Below are 20415 nucleotides of genomic sequence, written 5' to 3'. Positions count from 1 at the left end.
TGTAAGTGTTTTAGCCATGCAAATGCTTCCCAAATCTATTTTCTACAGTAAATTTGCAAAGAGAGATAGGGAGGATGGAGGCAGCTGTTTATCCAACTCTTTACAAGATGCACAAAATCCATCTTCAAATGCCAGCAACTTCTGTGCCGTGCTACTTCGTTCTGTGCTACTTTGGGGGCTTTTTCACAAGATGTCTGTGAGGGCCCCAGGCCTGGTTTCTAACATGACCTTTAATAAACTCAAAATGAGAAATATAGTGGTTTGGTTTTTGGTAAGGGGCAGAATCTTGCATAAAAGAGTCAGGGAAAATTACAAACCTATATTCAATTGAATACACCACAAAGACAAAATATTTAATGTTCAAACTGATAAATTTTATTGTTTTTGCGCAAATATTTGCTCATTTTGAAATGGAGGCCTGCAACACGTTTCAAAAAAGCTGGGACAGTGGTATGTTTACCATTGTGTTACATCACCTTTTGTTCTAACAACACTCAATAAACCGTTTGGGAACTGAGGACAATAATTGTTTAAGTTTTGTAGGTGGAATTGTTTCCCCTTCTTGCTTGATGTACGACTTCAGTTGTTCAACAGTCCAGGGTCTCCGTTGTCGCATTTTGCACTTTATAATGCACCACACATTTTCAATGGGCGACAGGTGTGGACTGCAGGCAGGCCAGTCTATTACCTGCACTCTTTTACTATGAAGCCACGCTGTTGTAACACGTACAGAATGTGGCTTGGCATCGTCTTGCTGAAATAAGCAGGAATGTCCCTGGAAAAGATGTTGCTTGGATGGCAGCATGTGTTGCTCCAAAACCTGGATGTACCTTTCAGCATTGATGGTGCCATCACAGATGTGTAAGTTGCCCATGCCATGGACACTAACACACCCCCATACTAGGGTCGCGATGCTTTTAAGAAGAATACAGTTACCAAGGCTGATCATGATTTGATCATAAAATTAATAAAAATAATAATAATAATAAAAAAAGCTGTGTTGAGTATGATAACTCTTGTTCATGCATACTTAGTTCATAATTTCCTACAACACTGAATGTCAATTCTGAGGCTGTTCGGTTATTCATTCATACACTTAAGAATATTTGTGTTCTGAGTTCATAAAAAACTTGTTCTGAAAATAGTTCACTTACTTTTGTGATCAAAATCATTGATTTGAAGCTAAAATTGGAGGCTGTTCTGTAAATAGTTTTCAAAAAAACAAATGTAGCAACTTGTGATCAATCCATATCAATTTCAGGCTTAAAATAATGTATTGCTTTAAGCCCCGTCCATGTCTTTTTAAACCACACCCACTTCCAGTTTAGACCCCGCCCACTCCAAGTACAGCTACAGATAATTTAGATGGCTGAACAGATACAGATAGTGGTGTACTCGCTCATCCCTACCCCATACCATTATAGGTGTTGGCTTTTGAACTTTGCGCTGGTAACAATCTGGATGGTCTTTTTCCTTTTGTCCGGAGGACACGATGTCCATGATTTCCAAAAACAATTTGAAATATGGACTCATCAGACCACAGCCCAGAGAAGGCGGCGGCGTTTCTGGATGATATTGATGTATGGCTTTCGCTTTCGCTCTACTGGTCAGTCTTCATTCCTACTCTCAGCTATGGTCATGAGTGTTGGGTCATGACCGAAAGAACTAGATCGTGTGTACAAGCGGCCGAAATGGGTTTCCTCAGGAGGGTGGCTGGTGTCTCCTTTAGAGATGGGCTGAGAAGTTAGGTCATCTGTGGAGCGCTCGGAGTACAGTCGCTGCTCCTTTGCGTTGAAAGGAGCCAGCTGAGGTGGTTCGGGCATCTGGTAAGGATGCCTCCTGGGCACCTCCCAAAGGAGGTATTCCAGGCATGTCCATCTGGGAGGAGACCCCAGGGAAGACCCAGGACTAGGTGGAGAGATTATATCTCCACACTGGCCTGGGAACGCCTTGGGATCCACAGTCAGAGGTGGTTAATGTGGCCTGGGACAGGGAAGTCTGAGGTCCCCTGCTGGAACTGTTGCCCCCGTAACACGAAAAGCGGTTGAAGATGAGTGATTGATGAGTGAGTGAACAATCTAAAAGCCTAAATGACAGCGCAAATATGTAAGTTGGACTGTTGGTGAGAGCCCCAGATGTACTGCCAAATTCTCTGAAATGCCTCTGGAGACGGCTTATGGCAGAGAAATGAACATTTAGTTCACAGGCAACAGCTCTGGTGGACATTCCTGCAGTCAGCATGCCAACTGCATGCTCCCTCAAAAATTCTGACATCTGTGGCATTGCGCTGTGTGATAAAACTGAACATTATAGAGTGGCTTTTTATTGTGTCCAGCCTAAGACATACCTGTGCAACAATCATGCTGTCGAATCAGCATCTTGGTATGTCACACCTGTGAGGTGGGATGGATTATCTCGGCAAAGGAGAAGTGCTCACTAACACATTTAGACAGATTTGTGAACAACATTTGAGAGAAATTGATCTTTTGTGAAAATAGAAAAGGTTTTAGATCGTTGAGTTCAGCTCATGGAAAATGGGAGCAAAAATACAAGTGTTGCATTTATATTTTTGTTCAGTGTGTGAGTGTGTGCTCATGTGTGTATACACTCACACACACTTTTTTTCCTTGCAGGTCAGCTGTGTAATTTGTTGACTTACCATGCATGCAGAGCCTCCCATTTTAGGATCTCATGCCAGGCCTGTTCATTGTTCTGATTGTGGATTTTTATGATATTGGTCATATCTTGATGTTTAAGATCATCATCACGCCAGCGCCACCTGGAGAACAAGATGGAGTACTAACATCATATACGAAAAAAGACTGAAAGCAAGACAAAGTGCCTCAACAATGCTTTTCTGACTTCTGTCAGAATCAACTATAAGCAGGTATTTCTGCCATTAACGACTGGTGGTCGAACAGTTTTATCCTGTATGTTGAGTCAGTTTCAACTAAAATAAATAAATGAATAAATAAATAAAAATCCCATGTTTCAAAGTTCTAAGGTCCGTTATAGCTTTAGGCAGAAATTGAACTTTTGGGTGTTGCACACACCCAACCCATTAGTCTCCTCCATTAATTTTTTAAAAATACTGCCCCAACTGCAGGTATCATTTTAAAGACGGAGCACATTTCCAAAATATCACAAGAACCAACCAAAAATAAAAAAATAAAAGTACTTAATTTACTCATTTGGAGACAGTTTGGGTCAGTCGGGTTCAAGGGTCTGCAACCTTTACTATCAAAAGCGCCATTTGTGTTCCATCTTCCATAAATAAAATTCTTGGAGAGCCACAAAACATTAAAATGAATGAATAAAGATTATATATATATACACATATATACATACACATATATACATATATACATACACATATATACACATATATACATACACATATATACACATATATACATACACATATATACATATATACATACACATATATACACATATATACACATATATACATACACATATACACATATATACATACACATATACACATATATACATACACATATACACATATACACATATATACATACACATATACACATATATACATACACATATACACATATATACATACACATATACACATATATACATACACATATACACATATATACATACACATATACACATATATATGTGTATATATGTATACACATATATAGATGTGTATATATGTGTATATGTGTATATATGTATATATCGGCCTCTACTGGTGGTTGGCTCTCACTGCGGTATTGTATCACTTCCTGTTCCGGAGCACAGCGGTGTTTTTCTGTATCTGTTAGCTGTTTAATCTGCGCAGTTAGATTGATCTAGTTATCTAGATATCGATTTGTTTCCCAGTGTAATCTTTACGTGCCTTAACTAAAGCACTCCTTCTGTTGAATCACCTCTAAATTATTTACACATTATTCACTTTGCGTGTTTTTAGGAATCCGCTAGCTTAGCGTAGCTACTAGCTCTTAGCCGATTTAGCATGGCGGCTTCTCCTGTCTCTCCCGCACTTTTCTGCTCTGGGTGTGAAATGTTTAGTTATTCCTCGGCCTCCTTTAGCAGTAACGGTACTTGTAATAAGTGTAGCTTATTCATAGCTTTGGAGGCCAGGCTGGGCGAATTGGAGACTCGGCTCCGCACCGTGGAAAATTCTACAGCTAGCCAGGCCCCTGTAGTCGGTGCGGACCAAGGTAGCTTAGCCGCCGTTAGTTACCCCCTGGCAGATCCCGAGCAGCCGGGAAAGCAGGCCGACTGGGTGACTGTGAGGAGGAAGCGTAGCCCTAAACAGAAGCCCCGTGTACACCGCCAACCCGTTCACATCTCTAACCGTTTTTCCCCACTCGACGACACACCCGCCGAGGATCAAACTCTGGTTATTGGCGACTCTGTTTTGAGAAATGTGAAGTTAGCGACACCAGCAACCATAGTCAATTGTCTTCCGGGGGCCAGAGCAGGCGACACTGAAGGAAATTTGAAACTGCTGGCTAAGGCTAAGCGTAAATTTGGTAAGATTGTAATTCACGTCAGCAGTAATGACACCCGGTTACGCCAATCGGAGGTCACTAAAATTAACATTAAATCTGTGTGTAACTTTGCAAAAACAATGTCGGACTCTGTAGTTTTCTCTGGGCCCCTCCCCAATCAGACCGGGAGTGACATGTTTAGCCGCATGTTCTCCTTGAATTGCTGGCTGTCTAAGTGGTGTCCAAAAAATGAGGTGGGCTTCATAGATAATTGGCAAAGCTTCTGGGGAAAACCTGGTCTTGTTAGGAGAGACGGCATCCATCCCACTTTGGATGGAGCAGCTCTCATTTCTAGAAATCTGGCCAATTTTCTTAAATCCTCCAAACTGTGACTATCCAGGGTTGGGACCAGGAAGCAGAGTTGTAGTCTTACACACCTCTCTGCAGCTTCTCTCCCCCTGCCATCCCCTCATTACCCCATCCCCGTAGAGACGGTGCCTGCTCCCAGACTACCAATAACCAGCAAAAATCTATTTAAGCATAAAAATTCAAAAAGAAAAAAATAATATAGCACCTTCAACTGCACCACAGACTAAAACAGTTAAATGTGGTCTATTAAACATTAGGTCTCTCTCTTCTAAGTCCCTGTTGGTAAATGATATAATAATTGATCAACATATTGATTTATTCTGCCTTACAGAAACCTGGTTACAGCAGGATGAATATGTTAGTTTAAATGAGTCAACACCCCCGAGTCACACTAACTGTCAGAATGCTCGTAGCACAGGCTGGGGCGGAGGATTAGCAGCAATCTTCCATTCCAGCTTATTAATTAATCAAAAACCCAGACAGAGCTTTAATTCATTTGAAAGCTTGACTCTTAGTCTTGTCCATCCAAATTGGAAGTCCCAAAAACCAGTTTTATTTGTTATTATCTATCGTCCACCTGGTCGTTACTGTGAGTTTCTCTGTGAATTTTCAGACCTTTTGTCTGACTTAGTGCTTAGCTCAGATAAGATAATTATAGTGGGCGATTTTAACATCCACACAGATGCTGAGAATGACAGCCTCAACACTGCATTTAATCTATTATTAGACTCTATTGGCTTTGCTCAAAAAGTAAATGAGTCCACCCACCACTTTAATCATATCTTAGATCTTGTTCTGACTTATGGTATGGAAATAGAAGACTTAACAGTATTCCCTGAAAACTCCCTTCTGTCTGATCATTTCTTAATAACATTTACATTTACTCTGATGTACTACCCAGCAGTGGGGAATAAGTTTCATTACACTAGAAGTCTTTCAGAAAGCGCTGTAACTAGGTTTAAGGATATGATTCCTTCTTTATGTTCTCTAATGCCATATACCAACACAGTGCAGAGTAGCTACCTAAACTCTGTAAGTGAGAAAGAGTATCTCGTCAATAGTTTTACATCCTCATTGAAGACTACTTTGGATGCTGTAGCTCCTCTAAAAAAGAGAGCTTTAAATCAGAAGTGCCTGACTCCGTGGTATAACTCACAAACCCGTAGCTTAAAGCAAATAACCCGTAAGTAAGGAAATGGCGTCTCACTAATTTAGAAGATCTTCACTTAGCCTGGAAAAAGAGTCTGTTGCTCTATAAAAAAGCCCTCCGTAAAGCTAGAACATCTTTCTACTCATCACTAATTGAAGAAAATAAGAACAACCCCAGGTTTCTTTTCAGCACTGTAGCCAGGCTGACAAAGAGTCAGAGCTCTATTGAGCTGAGTATTCCATTAACTTTAACTAGTAATGACTTCATGACTTTCTTTGCTAACAAAATTTTAACTATTAGAGAAAAAATTACTCATAACCATCCCAAAGACGTATCGTTATCTTTGGCTGCTTTCAGTGATGCCGGTATTTGGTTAGACTCTTTCTCTCCGATTGTTCTGTCTGAGTTATTTTCATTAGTTACTTCATCCAAACCATCAACATGTTTATTAGACCCCATTCCTACCAGGCTGCTCAAGGAAGCCCTACCATTATTTAATGCTTCGATCTTAAATATGATCAATCTATCTTTGTTAGTTGGCTATGTACCACAGGCTTTTAAGGTGGCAGTAATTAAACCATTACTTAAAAAGCCATTACTTGACCCAGCTATCTTAGCTAATTATAGGCCAATCTCCAACCTTCCTTTTCTCTCAAAAATTCTTGAAAGGGTAGTTGTAAAACAGCTAACTGATCATCTGCAGAGGAATGGTCTATTTGAAGAGTTTCAGTCAGGTTTTAGAATTCATCATAGTACAGAAACAGCATTAGTGAAGGTTACAAATGATCTTCTTATGGCCTCGGACAGTGGACTCATCTCTGTGCTTGTTCTGTTAGACCTCAGTGCTGCTTTTGATACTGTTGACCATAAAATTTTATTACAGAGATTAGAGCATGCCATAGGTATTAAAGGCACTGTGCTGCGATGGTGTGAATCATATTTGTCTAATAGATTACAATTTGTTCATGTAAATGGGGAATCTTCTTCACAGACTAAAGTTAATTATGGAGTTCCACAAGGTTCTGTGCTAGGACCAATTTTATTCATTTTATACATGCTTCCCTTAGGCAGTATTATTAGACGGTATTGCTTAAATTTTCATTGTTACGCAGATGATACCCAGCTTTATCTATCCATGAAGCCAGAGGACACACACCAATTAGCTAAACTGCAGGATTGTCTTACAGACATAAAGACATGGATGACCTCTAATTTCCTGCTTTTAAACTCAGATAAAACTGAAGTTATTGTACTTGGCCCCACAAATCTTAGAAACATGGTGTCTAACCAGATCCTTACTCTGGATGGCATTACCCTGACCTCTAGTAATACTGTGAGAAATCTTGGAGTCATTTTTGATCAGGATATGTCATTCAAAGCGCATATTAAACAAATATGTAGGACTGCTTTTTTGCATTTACGCAATATCTCTAAAATCAGAAAGGTCTTGTCTCAGAGTGATGCTGAAAAACTAATTCATGCATTTATTTCCTCTAGGCTGGACTATTGTAATTCATTATTATCAGGTTGTCCTAAAAGTTCCCTAAAAAGCCTTCAGTTAATTCAAAATGCTGCAGCTAGAGTACTGACGGGGACTAGAAGGAGAGAGCATATCTCACCCATATTGGCCTCTCTTCATTGGCTTCCTGTTAATTCTAGAATAGAATTTAAAATTCTTCTTCTTACTTATAAGGTTTTGAATAATCAGGTCCCATCTTATCTTAGGGACCTCGTAGTACCATATCACCCCAACAGAGCGCTTCGCTCTCAGACTGCAGGCTTACTTGTAGTTCCTAGGGTTTGTAAGAGTAGAATGGGAGGCAGAGCCTTCAGCTTTCAGGCTCCTCTCCTGTGGAACCAGCTCCCAATTCAGATCAGGGAGACAGACACCCTCTCTACTTTTAAGATTAGGCTTAAAACTTTCCTTTTTGCTAAAGCTTATAGTTAGGGCTGGATCAGGTGACCCTGAACCATCCCTTAGTTATGCTGCTATAGATGTAGACTGCTGGGGGGTTCCCATGATGCACTGTTTCTTTCTCTTTTTGCTCTGTATGCACCACTCTGCATTTAATCATTAGTGATCGATCTCTGCTCCCCTCCACAGCATGTCTTTTTCCTGGTTCTCTCCCTCAGCCCCAACCAGTCCCAGCAGAAGACTGCCCCTCCCTGAGCCTGGTTCTGCTGGAGGTTTCTTCCTGTTAAAAGGGAGTTTTTCCTTCCCACTGTAGCCAAGTGCTTGCTCACAGGGGGTCGTTTTGACCGTTGGGGTTTTACATAATTATTGTATGGCCTTGCCTTACAATATAAAGCGCCTTGGGGCAACTGTTTGTTGTGATTTGGCGCTATATAAAAAAATTGATTGATTGATATATATATATATATATACAGGTTTGGGCACCCCTGATAATTTTCATGATTTTCCTTTATAAAGCATTGATTGTTTAGATCAGAAATGTCAGTTAAATATATCATATAGCAGACAAACACAGTGATCTCTGAAAAGTGAAATGAAATTCATAGGATTTACAGAAAGTATGCAATAATTCTTTAAACATTATTAGGCAGGTGCATAAATTTGGGCACCCCAAATGAAAAAATACATCAATATTTAGTAGATCCTCTTTTTGCAGAAATAACAGCCTCTACAGGCTTCCTGTAGCTTCCAATGAGAGTCTGGATTCTGGTTGAAGGTATTTTGGACCACTGTTTATAAAACATCTCAGGTTTGTTGGTTTCCAAGCATGGACAGCCCGCTTAAATACACACCACAGAATTTCAGCAATATTCAGATCTGGGGACTGAGATGGCCATTCCAGAACATTGTACTTGTTCCTCTGCATGAATGCCTGAGCAGAATTTGAGCAGTGTTTAGGGTCGTTGTCTTGTTGACAGATCCAGCCCCAGCGCAACTTCAACTTTGTCATTGATTCATGAACATTGTTCTCAAAAATCTGCTGATATTGACTGGAATCCATGTGACCCTCAACTTTAGCAAGATTCCCAGTACCTGCACTGGCCACACAGCCCCACAGCATGATGGAACCACCTCCAAATTTTACTGTGGGTAGCAAGAGTTTTTCTTGAAATACTGTGTTCTTTTTCTGGATTTTTTATTTTTTTACATTCTGTCTCTCACAGTTGAAGTGTACCTAAGATAAAAATTACAGACCTCTCCATTCTTTGTAGGTGGGAAAACCTGCAAAACTGACAGGGGTCAAATACTTATTTTCCCCACTGTATGTTGATAGGACTACTATACGTGAACTTACAAGAGTCTGCAATGATGATTTACATGCTTTGTCACACCCTTAAAAAAATCTAACTTTTGTAGGTTATATTGTGATGATGTCAACAAATTATGTCATAACCTAAAACTTTTGATATATTCTGGATCCTCTCATCACACCCTTTAATTTGGTTTATTTCATGACATGTTTTATTGTAATCTGAAATTTGACTTAATTGTAGGTCACCTTTGACATCAAGGTAACCGCTGAGTATCAAGGTTGATCACTTATCCAAGGTAATGGCTTATGGGCAAGGCCAATCACTATATCCATGCCAAATTTCGAGGCAATATTTCAAAAACTGTTGTTTCGTTGAATTTAGTGTTTGATCTTGCTATGACCTTGACGTTTGACATTGAGCTTGACCCTTTTGTGTGCTGAAAGGTATCTCCACAGGACTGCTATATGTGAATTTACAAGAGCCTGTCAAAACCTTAAAAAAAAAAAATCTAAATTTTCCATGTTTGTTTATGATTGCATCATGAAATGACATCACAACTTAAAACAAATGCTATATTATGATTCCTCTCATCAAGCCCTTTAATTTGGTGTATTACACAAAATGTTTTACTGTAATCTGAAGTTTGACCTAATTAGGTGGCGTTTAACCTCAAGCAAAACCCTGAAGGTCAAAGTCAATCACTTATCCCAGCCAATGGCTTATGGGCAAGGCCAATCACTGTGTCCATGTCACACTCAGAGGCAAAATTTCAAAACATTATGACCAAGAAGGTTGTTTCACTGAATTTAGTGTCTGACCTTGCTGTAACCTTGACCTTTGACCTTGATCCTTTTGTGTGCTGAAAGGTGCAAAAGTCTGCGATGTAAACTGTGTACTGTGCTGCGAGTTAAAGGTGAAAAATGCAATGATTACAAAAAAACAACAAACACACACATACTAACATATCTTGCAAAATTTTTACTCTGACTCATGTTCATTTCCTGTTTTTCTCCTCTCAGTCACAGATTGTGCTTGAACATAAAATGACATTATGCTGAAGATCTAAAATAAATACCTTTTGAAAATAATAGCAGAGTTCTCACCTGCTTTATGTGATTTCTGCTTCTGAAGATCACTGCAGTTTCTCCACATCAGGTTTTTTAAAAACACACGTGTGTGTGATTTTTATTCCATTCATTCATATATTTTCATTTTTGAAGGAATTTTTAAACAAATTTATTTCATCTCATCATCTCATAAATTCAGTACAACTGTCACCGACAGGTGTACACGGTGTGAACAGTACATACCATCAGAAACAAAAAAACGCAGCGCCACAGTTTTGTTTTCTGAACGTGCTGCTTCACCCTCTGCTCCGCGCACGCTCTCACTGCACTGACAAGAGTGGCTCTTGCCCCTTCCCCTCCCAGCCAGCTGGCACACACACAGACTGCTCCAGCTATGGGCCCCAGTCCTAATTTTAGACGGGTTTGAACAAGCCGCCTGCTACTTTTTCGCCCGTCTTTTTTCAAAAATTGACTGTCCAAATGACGGCTGGATGGCTCGCTGCCTAAAACCCTGCCGGGGACCAACTCCAGATGTAGAGACACTGTCTTGTCAGGAGCAGAGAGAAAGCCTAAAGCCTTGGTCCCACTGAACAATGAAGGATGAATAATGAGCATGTTTTTTTTTTTTTGGTACGAGTCCAGTTATTCAACAATCGTGGGAGAACAGTGGCTCTGAGAGGCTCTAAGAGGCAGAATATTCAGCTAACTAGGCTCATCTCTGAGCATGGAGCTAATTTCAAGAAGTTCGAAATTTAGCAACAAAAGCATGGGGCAGTTTGTGTACGAGGTACTATGAGGACAAACAAGGATTTTAGAGGCATGTCTGTCATGGGGACAAGGCTGTTAAAAGCCCATTATCTGAGCACCTGGCGGCCACAAGAGAGGCACTAGATAAAGGGGAAAAGATTTTGGACAACTTGAAAAGTACTGCAGATGTGGTGAGGGAGGCAGCTAGGAAGGTATTGGGTGTGACATTGGGACAGTGAAAGGAAGACAAGGAGACCTGATGGCGGAACGAAGATGTCCAGGAAAGCATAAGGAGAAAGAGGTTGGCAAAAAAGTTATAGGACAGTCAAAGAGATGAAAGTAGACAGGAGTACAAGGAGATGCGAAAAGAGAAGTGGCAAAAGCTAAGAAAAAGGCATATTGTGAACTGTACAAGAAGTTGAATAATAAGGAAGGAGAAAACGACCTGTTCCGATTGGCCAGACAACGGGACAGAGCTGGAAAGGATGTGCAGCAGGTTAGGGTGGTAAAAGATGAACATGGTAATGTGCTGACAAGCGAGGAGTGTGTATTGAGAAGGTGGAGCGAATATTTTGAGGATCTGATGAATAAAGAAAATGAGAGAGAGAATAGGTTGGGTGATGTGGTGAGAGTAAACCAGGAAGTACAAGAGATTAGTAAAATTAGTAAGATTAGTAAGATTGGCTATAAAGAGGATGAAGAATGGAAATGCCGTTTGTCCAGATGACATTCCAGTGAAGGCATGGAAATGACTCGGAGAGATGGCAGTGGAGTTTCTAATCAGATTGTTTAATAAAATCTTGGAAAGTGAGAGGATAACTGAGGAGTGGAGGTGGAGTGTGCTGGTTCCTATTTTTAAGAACAAGGGTGATGTGCAGAGCTGCAGTATCTACAGAGGCATAAAGTTGATCAGCCACAGCATGAAGTTATGGGAAAGAGCAGAAGAAGCTCGGCATAGAAAACAGGTGAAGATCTGTGAGCAGCAATATGGTTTCATGCTGAGAAAGAACACTACAGATGCAATGTTTGCTCTGAGAATAACGACAGAGAAGTATAGAGAAGGCCAGAAGGAGTTACATTGTGTGTGGATTTAGAGAAAGCTTATGACAGGGTGCCAATTGTATGAGGAAGTCTGGAGTGGCAGAGAAATATGTCAGGGTAGCACAGGATATGTACAAGAATAGTGTGACAGTGGTGAGATACACAGTAGGAGTGACAGACAGACAAGGTGGAGGTGGGATTACAATAAGGATCAGCTCAGAGTCCTTTCTTGTTCTCAACGGTGATGGACAGGTTGACGGATGAGATCAGACAGGAGTTGCCATGGACTATGATGCTTGCAGATGACTGTGATCTGACGTGAGAGTAGAGAGCAGGTTGCATCTAGCCTGGAAAGGTGGAGATATGCTCTGGAGAGAAGGGGAATGAAAGTCAGTAGGCACAAAACAGAGTACATGTGTAAATGGGCCCAGTGGAATAGTGTGGTTACAAGGAGAAGAAGTGGTGAAAGTGGACAAGTTTAAATACTTGGGACAACTGTACAAAGTAATGGAGAGTGTGGTAGAGAGGTGAAGAAGAGAGTGCAGTCAGGGTGGAGTGGGTGGAGAAAAGTGGCAGGAGTGATTTTGACCGAAGAATATCAGCAAGAGTGAAGGGGAAAGTTTACAAGACAGTAGGCAGAGCTGAAGATGTTGAGATTCTCTTTGGATGTAACGAGAATGGACAGGATTAGAAATTAACATATAGACAGACAGCTCAGGTGGGACGGTTTGGAGACAAAGTCAGAGAGTTGAGACTGAGATGGCTTGGACATGTGCAGAGGAGGGACCCAGGGTATACAGGGAGAAGGATGCTGAGGATGGAGCCACCAGGCAGGAGAAGAAGAGGGAGGCCAAAGCAGACGTCATGCAGGTGGCTGGTGTGACAGAGGAAGATCCAGAGGACAGGGTGAGATGGAAACGATTTATCTGCTGTGGCAACCCCTAACGGGAGCAGCTGGAAGGAAAAGAAGTTATAATGGATCAGATGAGTTCCTCGCTCGTGTGTGCGCACTGACGCAATGACTTGCACTTAACACGAGCATTTACGCAGAATGCGAGCTCGCAAATAAAGCAATTTTGTAGACATGGACACAAAGTTAAAAGTTGGATCAAGCCTGGTAATACAGTTTCATGTACATTCCTTCTTTATAAGCAGATATAAAAGTATGTTTATGATCGTTTTAACATCTTGCTATAATGGATCTGATGAGGCGCAATGACGCAATGACTCGCGCTCAAGACGAGCATTTATGCAGAACGCGAACTCACAAAAGAGCGATTATGCACACATTAACAGATGAACACAAAGTTAAAAGTTGGATCACAGTGTCAAAATGACTGTAAGCCGTGGAAAAAATAAAGCCAGCGAGAAGAAGCGCTGAGGTGACTCTGCAGGAACCTGTGGTTCAGTTCTTGCTGGTCTATGGATGTGTTTTGGGTTGTATTTTTTGGGGGGAGAAGTAATCCACAGGGGCCACCTCATTGTGGTGTCTTTTTTTTTTTTTGGTCACAGAGAGCTGGGTGAACACGCATACAACCCCTGGCAAAAATTATGGAATCACCGGCCACGGAGGATGTTCATTCAGTTGTTTAATTTTGTATAAAAAAAAACAGATCACAGACATGACACAAAACTAAAGTAATTTCAAATGGCAACTATCTGGCTTTAAGAAACACTATAAGAAATCAGGAAAAAAAAATTGTGGCAGTCAGTAACGGTTACTTTTTCAGACCAAGCAGAGGGAAAAAAATATGGACTCACTCAATTCTGAGGAATAAATTATGGAATCACCCTGTAAATGTTCATCCCCAAAACTAACACCTGCATCAAATCAGATCTGCTCGTTAGTCTGCATCTAAAAAGGAGTGATCACACCTTGGAGAGCTGTTGCACCAAGTGAACTGACACGAATCATGGCTCCAACACGAGAGATGTCAACTGAAACAAAGGAGAGGATTATCAAACTCTTAAAAGAGGGTAAATCATCACACAATGTTGCAAAAGATGTTGGTTGTTCACAGTCAGTTGTGTCTAAACTCTGGACCAAATACAAACAACATGGGAAGGTTGTTAAAGGCAAACATACTGGTAGACCAAGGAAGACATCAAAGTGTCAATACAGAAAACTTAAAGCAATATGTCTCAAAAATCGAAAATGCACAACAAAACAAATGAGGAACGAATGGGAGGAAACTGGAGTCAACGTCTGTGACTGAACTGTAAGAAACCACCTAAAGGAAATAGGATTTACATACAGAAAAGTAAACGAAAGCCATCATTAACACCTAAACAGAAAAAAACAACGTTACAATGGGCTAAGGAAACGCAATTGTGGACTGTGGATGACTGGCTGAAAGTCATATTCAGTGATGAATCTCGAATCTGCATTGGGCAAGGTGATGATGCTGGAACTTTTGTTTGGTGCAGCTCCAATGAGATTTATAAAGATGACTGCCTGAAGAGAACATGTAAATTTCCACAGTCATTGATGATATGGGGCTGCATGTCAGGTAAAGGCACTGGGGAGATGGCTGTCATTACGTCATCAATAAATGCACAGGTTTACGTTGATATTTTGGACACTTTTCTTATCCCATCAATTGGAAGGATGTTTGGGGATGATTAAATCATTTTTCAAGATGATAATGCATCTTGCCATAGAGCAAAAACTGTGAAAACATTCCTTGCAAAAAGACACACAGAGTTAATGTCATGGCCTGCAAACAGTCTGGATCTTAATCCAATTGAAAATCTTTGGTGGAAGTTGAAGAAAATGGTCCATGACAAGGCTGCAAAGCTGATCTGGCAACAGCAATCAGAGAAAGCTGGAGCCAGATTGATGAAGACTACTGTTTGTCACTCATTAAGTCCATGCCTCAGAGACTGCAAGCTGTTATAAAAGCCAGAGGTGGTGCAACAAAATACTAGTGATGTGTTGGAGCGTTCTTTTGTTTTTCATGATTCCATAATTTTTTCCTCAGAATTGAGTGATTCCATATTTTTTTCCCTCTGCTTGGTATAAAAAAGTAACCGTTACTGACTGCCACAATTTTTTTTTCTGATTTCTTATAGTGTTTCTTAAAGCCAGAAAGTTGCCATTTGAAATGACTTTAGTTTTGTGTCATGTCTGTGATCTGCTTTTTTCTACAAAATTAAACAACTGAATGAACATCCTCCGAGGCCAGTGATTCCATCATTTTTGCCAGGGGTTGTAGCACTTGTGAAAATTTTGAAGAAAACATTACACAAGGGGTATTAATTTTGTCCTCGTTGTGTCCCAACTTTATCATGGTTTGACCAAATTGCTGTTGTGATACTTCATCATAATCATTTTCTCATTTAGCCTAGACAGACAGACAGTGAGATTTAGTCATTACAACAAGTGCAACCAAATTTCTTCACGCCCAATCACCTCAGACAAAAATAAAATTAATCCAGAATTATTACAAGCTGAACGTAATAACTGCACACGTCAGAATTAGAACACCCATACATATACATTTGACTGTTTATGTACGCTAAACTTTAAGACAGTCTGTCATCCGAACTGAGGCAAAGTGAGTGATGGGCTGCAGCAGTGTCCCAGCAGTGTCATGTGTGCAGATGAGATGAGTTTGTATCAGTCAGATGAGTTTGCATCAATTTCTGCCAGTGTGTGCATAATGTCTGGAGTTGCCTTGACAACCTCAGACTGTCAAGGAGGGCAGAAAATAAAAGGGCAGCCAAATGGTTCACGAAGGCCGTAGAAATTCTTCTGGAGGAACCAGTGGGGCGTTTTGACCTTCGGAGGCTGATAAGCCTACCATGTTTAGGGTTGAGCAGAGAAACACATTTGCAGCTCCTCTGACTGACCAAATCCAATTTGAGTATTCCCTGGTCTCCAACATCTTCCATTGCAAGGTGTACATTTGCTCCGAGATGTTATCCAACTTACCTCTGAGTTCAAGGGTAAAAGCAGTCTGAGACAACTCATTGCCCAACTCGCCTTGCCCAACTCATTAATCATGATGGACAGGTGAGGAATCATGGTTCTGGTAGCTCCTGTCTTGCCAATTCTCCGGTAGAATAAGCGCCAGCCCACCCACAAAAAAACAAATATAAATAAGTCCTCCACAGGGAGTGGTACCAAGCATACAACATGCCACTTCTCCCAGGTGTTGAGAACATAGCCCGCAGGGTAGGTTCCATCTGGGCATGCAGAGTCCCCCAGCCCTAATTTCCTTGTTGAAAAAAATGGTGTCAGTAGCGTTTAGAGACCAGCTGATCAATTCCATGGTTAATCCAAATATAGTTTAAGAATTCACAGTCCGGTTAAGTTGGGACTTTCAAGGTTTGAGCAGAGATCAAGGACAAAGGAGAGAAGAGGAGATGCAAGCACCCATGCTGGAGTCCCAAGCCTGCCTGAGACATGCTAAAAATCAAGAGTTTGCACAACAGCACAAGTGTAACAGAAACCACAGAATGAACTACTTCAAATAATATCACAAGCAATTCAAACAGATTGGCTTTGTTTGCAGTTTGGTTGCCTCTGCAACATCTTCAAAAGTTGTGGGATTTCCACTCATTTTGTGCACGAGGCTCATGCCATACGTGATTGTTGCTGAATTGTCAGGAACATCTCCTACAGGAGCAACATTTTTCTGTAGTGTGCTCGCCAGAGTTGTCTTGTTGGTTTTCCATAGGAAGCCTTCTGGTGTGGCAAGTGCCCAGGGTAATGGACCAAGAAGATAAGAGAGTATTTCTGACATATGCAGATTCCAACTTTGTGCAATCTTTAGATTTTTATATAAACACAGTGTACCATCTGGCTATAGTACAGTTGTATGCAAAAATTTGGGCACCCCTGATAATTTTCATGATTTTCCTTTATAACATTGGTTGTCTAGATCAGAAATTTCAGTTAAATATATCATACAATATAGACAAACACACTGATATTTGAGAATGGAAATGAAGTTTCTAGTATTGCCAAAAAGTGTGCAATAATTATTTAGGTGAATCCAGGTGAAAAAGGATATTTAATGTGGCCATTTGCAAATGTTTCCCCTCTTTGCATCTCTTCTAATGAGTGGCAACATGGGAGCCTCTAAGCAACTCTCAAATGCCTTGAAAACAAAGATTGTTCAACATCATGATTTAGGGGAAGGATACAAAAAGCTATCTCAGAGATTTTAGCTGTCAGTTTCCACTGTGAGGAACATAGTGAGGAAATGGAAGACCACAGGCACAGTACTAGCTAAGGCCCGAAGTGGCAGGCCAAGAAAAATTTTAGATAAGCTGAAGCGAAGGATGGTGAGAACAGTCATAGTCAACCCACAGACCTGCTCCAAAGACCTACAACATGATCTTGCTGCAGATAGTGTCTCTGTGCATTGTTCAACTATATAGCGCAGTTTGCACAAAGAGATGCTGTATGATGCTGTAACAGAGTCACTTGAGGTATGCTAAAGCACATTTGGATAGTTTCATTTTGGAATAAGGTGCTGTGGACTGATGAAACTAAAATAGAATTATTTGGAAATAACAAGGGGCAGTATGCATGGCCGAAAAAGAACACAGCATTCCAAGAAAAATACTTGCTACCTACAGTAAATTTGGAGGTGGTTCCATCATGCTGTGTGGCCAGTGCAGGTACTGGGAATCTTGTTAAAGTTGAGGGTCACATGGATTCTAGTCAATATCAGCAGATTCTTGAGAACAATGTTCATGAATCAGGGACAAAGTTGAAGTTGAGGCAGGGCTGGATCTCTCAACAAGACAACGGCCCTAAACACTGCTCAAAATCTACTAAGGCATTCATGCAGAGGAACAAGTACAACATTCCGGAACGGCTATCTCAGTCCCCAAACCTGAATATTATTGAAAATATGTGGTGTGATTTTAAATGGGCTGTCCATGCTCGGAAACCAACAAACCTGAGATGTTTTGTAAAGAATAATGGTCCAAAATACCTTCAACCAGAATCCAGACTCTCATTGGAAGCTACAGGAAGCGTTTTGAGACTGTTATTTCTGCAAAAGGAGGATCTAGTAAATACTGATGTATTTTCATGCATCTGGCTAATTCTGTTTAAAGAATTATTGCACACTTTCTGTATATCCTATAAACGTCATTTCACTTTTCAAATATCACTGTGTTTTGTCTGCTATATGATATATTTAACTGAAATTGCTGATCCAAACAACCAATGATTTATAAAGGAAAATTATGGAAATCACCAGGGGTGCCCAAACCTTTACACACAACTGTATATAGAACCTTACTGTAATATACAGCAAAGCTTGTATTCTCACCTTTCATTAAATATATAATCAGTTGTTTTCAAGGTAATATAAAACACCTACTAAAGGAGTATAACTGCACAAGTTCGTTTTTTTTTTTTTGTGATGCAAGTGGGCGTCACAGGTACTCGAACATATACTTTGGTAACATAGGGAAAGCAAAATGCTCAACAATGCTATCATACATTTTGGAACACCTGAGACATAGTACTTTCAAGAATCATAGTGAGGTTTTGCCCACCCAGACAGTACCAACCAACCCCTGGGCTTACTGCGTAATACACACAAACCATCTAAGCATGTGTAATGAACAGCTGGCATTTATACATATATTTAAAGAGGGAAAAAAAAGCTATGTTGGCAAACTCACCCCTTCCGCAGCATGGCATTCCAGAACATTTGTTCAGAGGGGTAAACCCATTTCTTATCTGTGCCATGTCGGGGAATTGTTGACTCCTCTCTGGTGACAGACAGGGGGAAGGGCTGGTCCGGGGCTGGCATTTGGTTTGGAGGGGGCATCTGTAAACACAGAGAGCAGAGGTGTTGTATCTTCCAGAACTCCTTTTCAAGTCATTGTCAAATATGTTTTATAATTAGGGTGTGCAGTTGAACAAGTAAGCTGGTGGAATAACCCTGAACGGCAACAAACATTCATACAAACAATACAAATTGTATGTGCATCTGTCTGTGTGTGTATGTGCGTTGTTTAAAAAAGCTACAATTCAGCGATCCAAACTTGACTTTGTGTCCACAAGATAAAACTTATTTGCAAAATGTGACTCACTTGATTTTGTGCTCTGTGATGAGCTGACTGCACACACTGCATGCAAAATTAAGAATTAAAGAGTGAGAGACATTGTGTTTATACATTTACCTGAATTATAGCAAATTTAACTTATATATCATATTTTCTGGAGTAAAAGTCACACCTGTCAAAAAAATGCCTCTTGAAGAGTCGCACCTTTTTCTGTGATATGAGCTCTTTAATTTGGGATTTTTATATATTGTTGCGGTGTAAGTTTTATTAATGCCATATATTCTTTTATTATTGAAGTTTACTTTGTTTAGTGCTTTGTTTCTTCTATATAGTCATTATAATTATTGTTATTAACAACAAATTTGTGAATTTGCTGTATATAAGTCTCACCAGAGTATACATCTCAGGGCCTCCTACATTTGTAAAAAAACAAAAAAAAATGTGATGTGCCCTGTACAATACAATTTTTATACACACACACATATATATATATACACATATATACGAGGGCTTTCCATAAAGTATAGGTCCTTTTTATTTTTTTCAAAAACTATATGGATTTCATTCATATGTTTTTACGTCAGACATGCATGAACCCTCGTGCGCATGCGTGAGTTTTTCCACGCCTGTCGGTGACGTCATTCGCCTGTGAGCACTCCTTGTGGGAGGAGTCGTCCAGCCCCTCGTCGGAATTCCTTTGTCTGAGAAGTTGCTGAGAGACTGGCGCTTTGTTTGATCAGAATTTTTTCTAAACCTGTGAGACACATCGAAGTGGACATGGTTCGAAAAATTAAGCTGGTTTTCAGTGAAAATTTTAACGGCTGATGAGAGATTTTGAGGTGACACTGTCGCTTTAAGGACTTCCCACGGTGCGAGACGTCGCGCTGCGCTCTCAGGCGGCGTCATCAGCCTGTTTCAAGCTGAAAACCTCCACATTTCAGGCTCTATTGATCCAGGACGTCGTGAGAGAACAGAGAAGTTTCAGAAGAAGTTGGTTTCAGCATTTTATCCGGATATTCCACTGTTAAAGGAGATTTTTTTAATGAAAGACGTGCGGACGGGTCGGTGCGGACGGGTCGGTGCGGACGGGTCGGTGCGGACGGGTCGGTGCGGACGGGTCGGTGCGGACGGGTCCGTGCGGACGGGTCCGTGCGGACGGGTCCGTGCGGACGGGTCCGTGCGACGGGACGCAGCCGGCGCGGAGCGGAGGCACAGGAAAAACACCTCCGTGTTGATAACCATTTGTAAAATCCAGGCGGCTTTTGATGGCTTTCAGTGGAGTGAGTATATGAGAAATTGT

The 20415-nt window shown here is 40.7% G+C and overlaps 1 protein-coding gene across 1 annotated transcript in view; it reads right to left on the bottom strand.

The window, feature by feature from the left end:
* Nucleotides 1–20415, bottom strand: part of LOC117510506 (cytochrome c-type heme lyase-like) — a 49964-nt gene that overhangs the window by 10672 nt on the left and 18877 nt on the right. Inside the window, exons 4-6 of the mRNA XM_034170282.1 lie at nt 19506–19528; nt 18729–18877; nt 2660–2779 (exon numbers count right to left, since the gene is read on the bottom strand). Of these exons, the coding sequence (XP_034026173.1) occupies nt 2660–2779; nt 18729–18877; nt 19506–19528 (292 nt within the window). The remainder of the gene's footprint in view (nt 1–2659; nt 2780–18728; nt 18878–19505; nt 19529–20415) is intronic.

The sequence above is a fragment of the Thalassophryne amazonica genome, chromosome 1 (genome assembly GCF_902500255.1).
Source record: "Thalassophryne amazonica chromosome 1, fThaAma1.1, whole genome shotgun sequence".
In the NCBI taxonomy this organism is placed as follows: Eukaryota; Metazoa; Chordata; class Actinopteri; order Batrachoidiformes; family Batrachoididae; genus Thalassophryne; species Thalassophryne amazonica.
The sequence above is the reverse complement of the archived record's forward strand: the minus strand, read 5'-3'. Positions and strand labels throughout refer to the sequence as shown.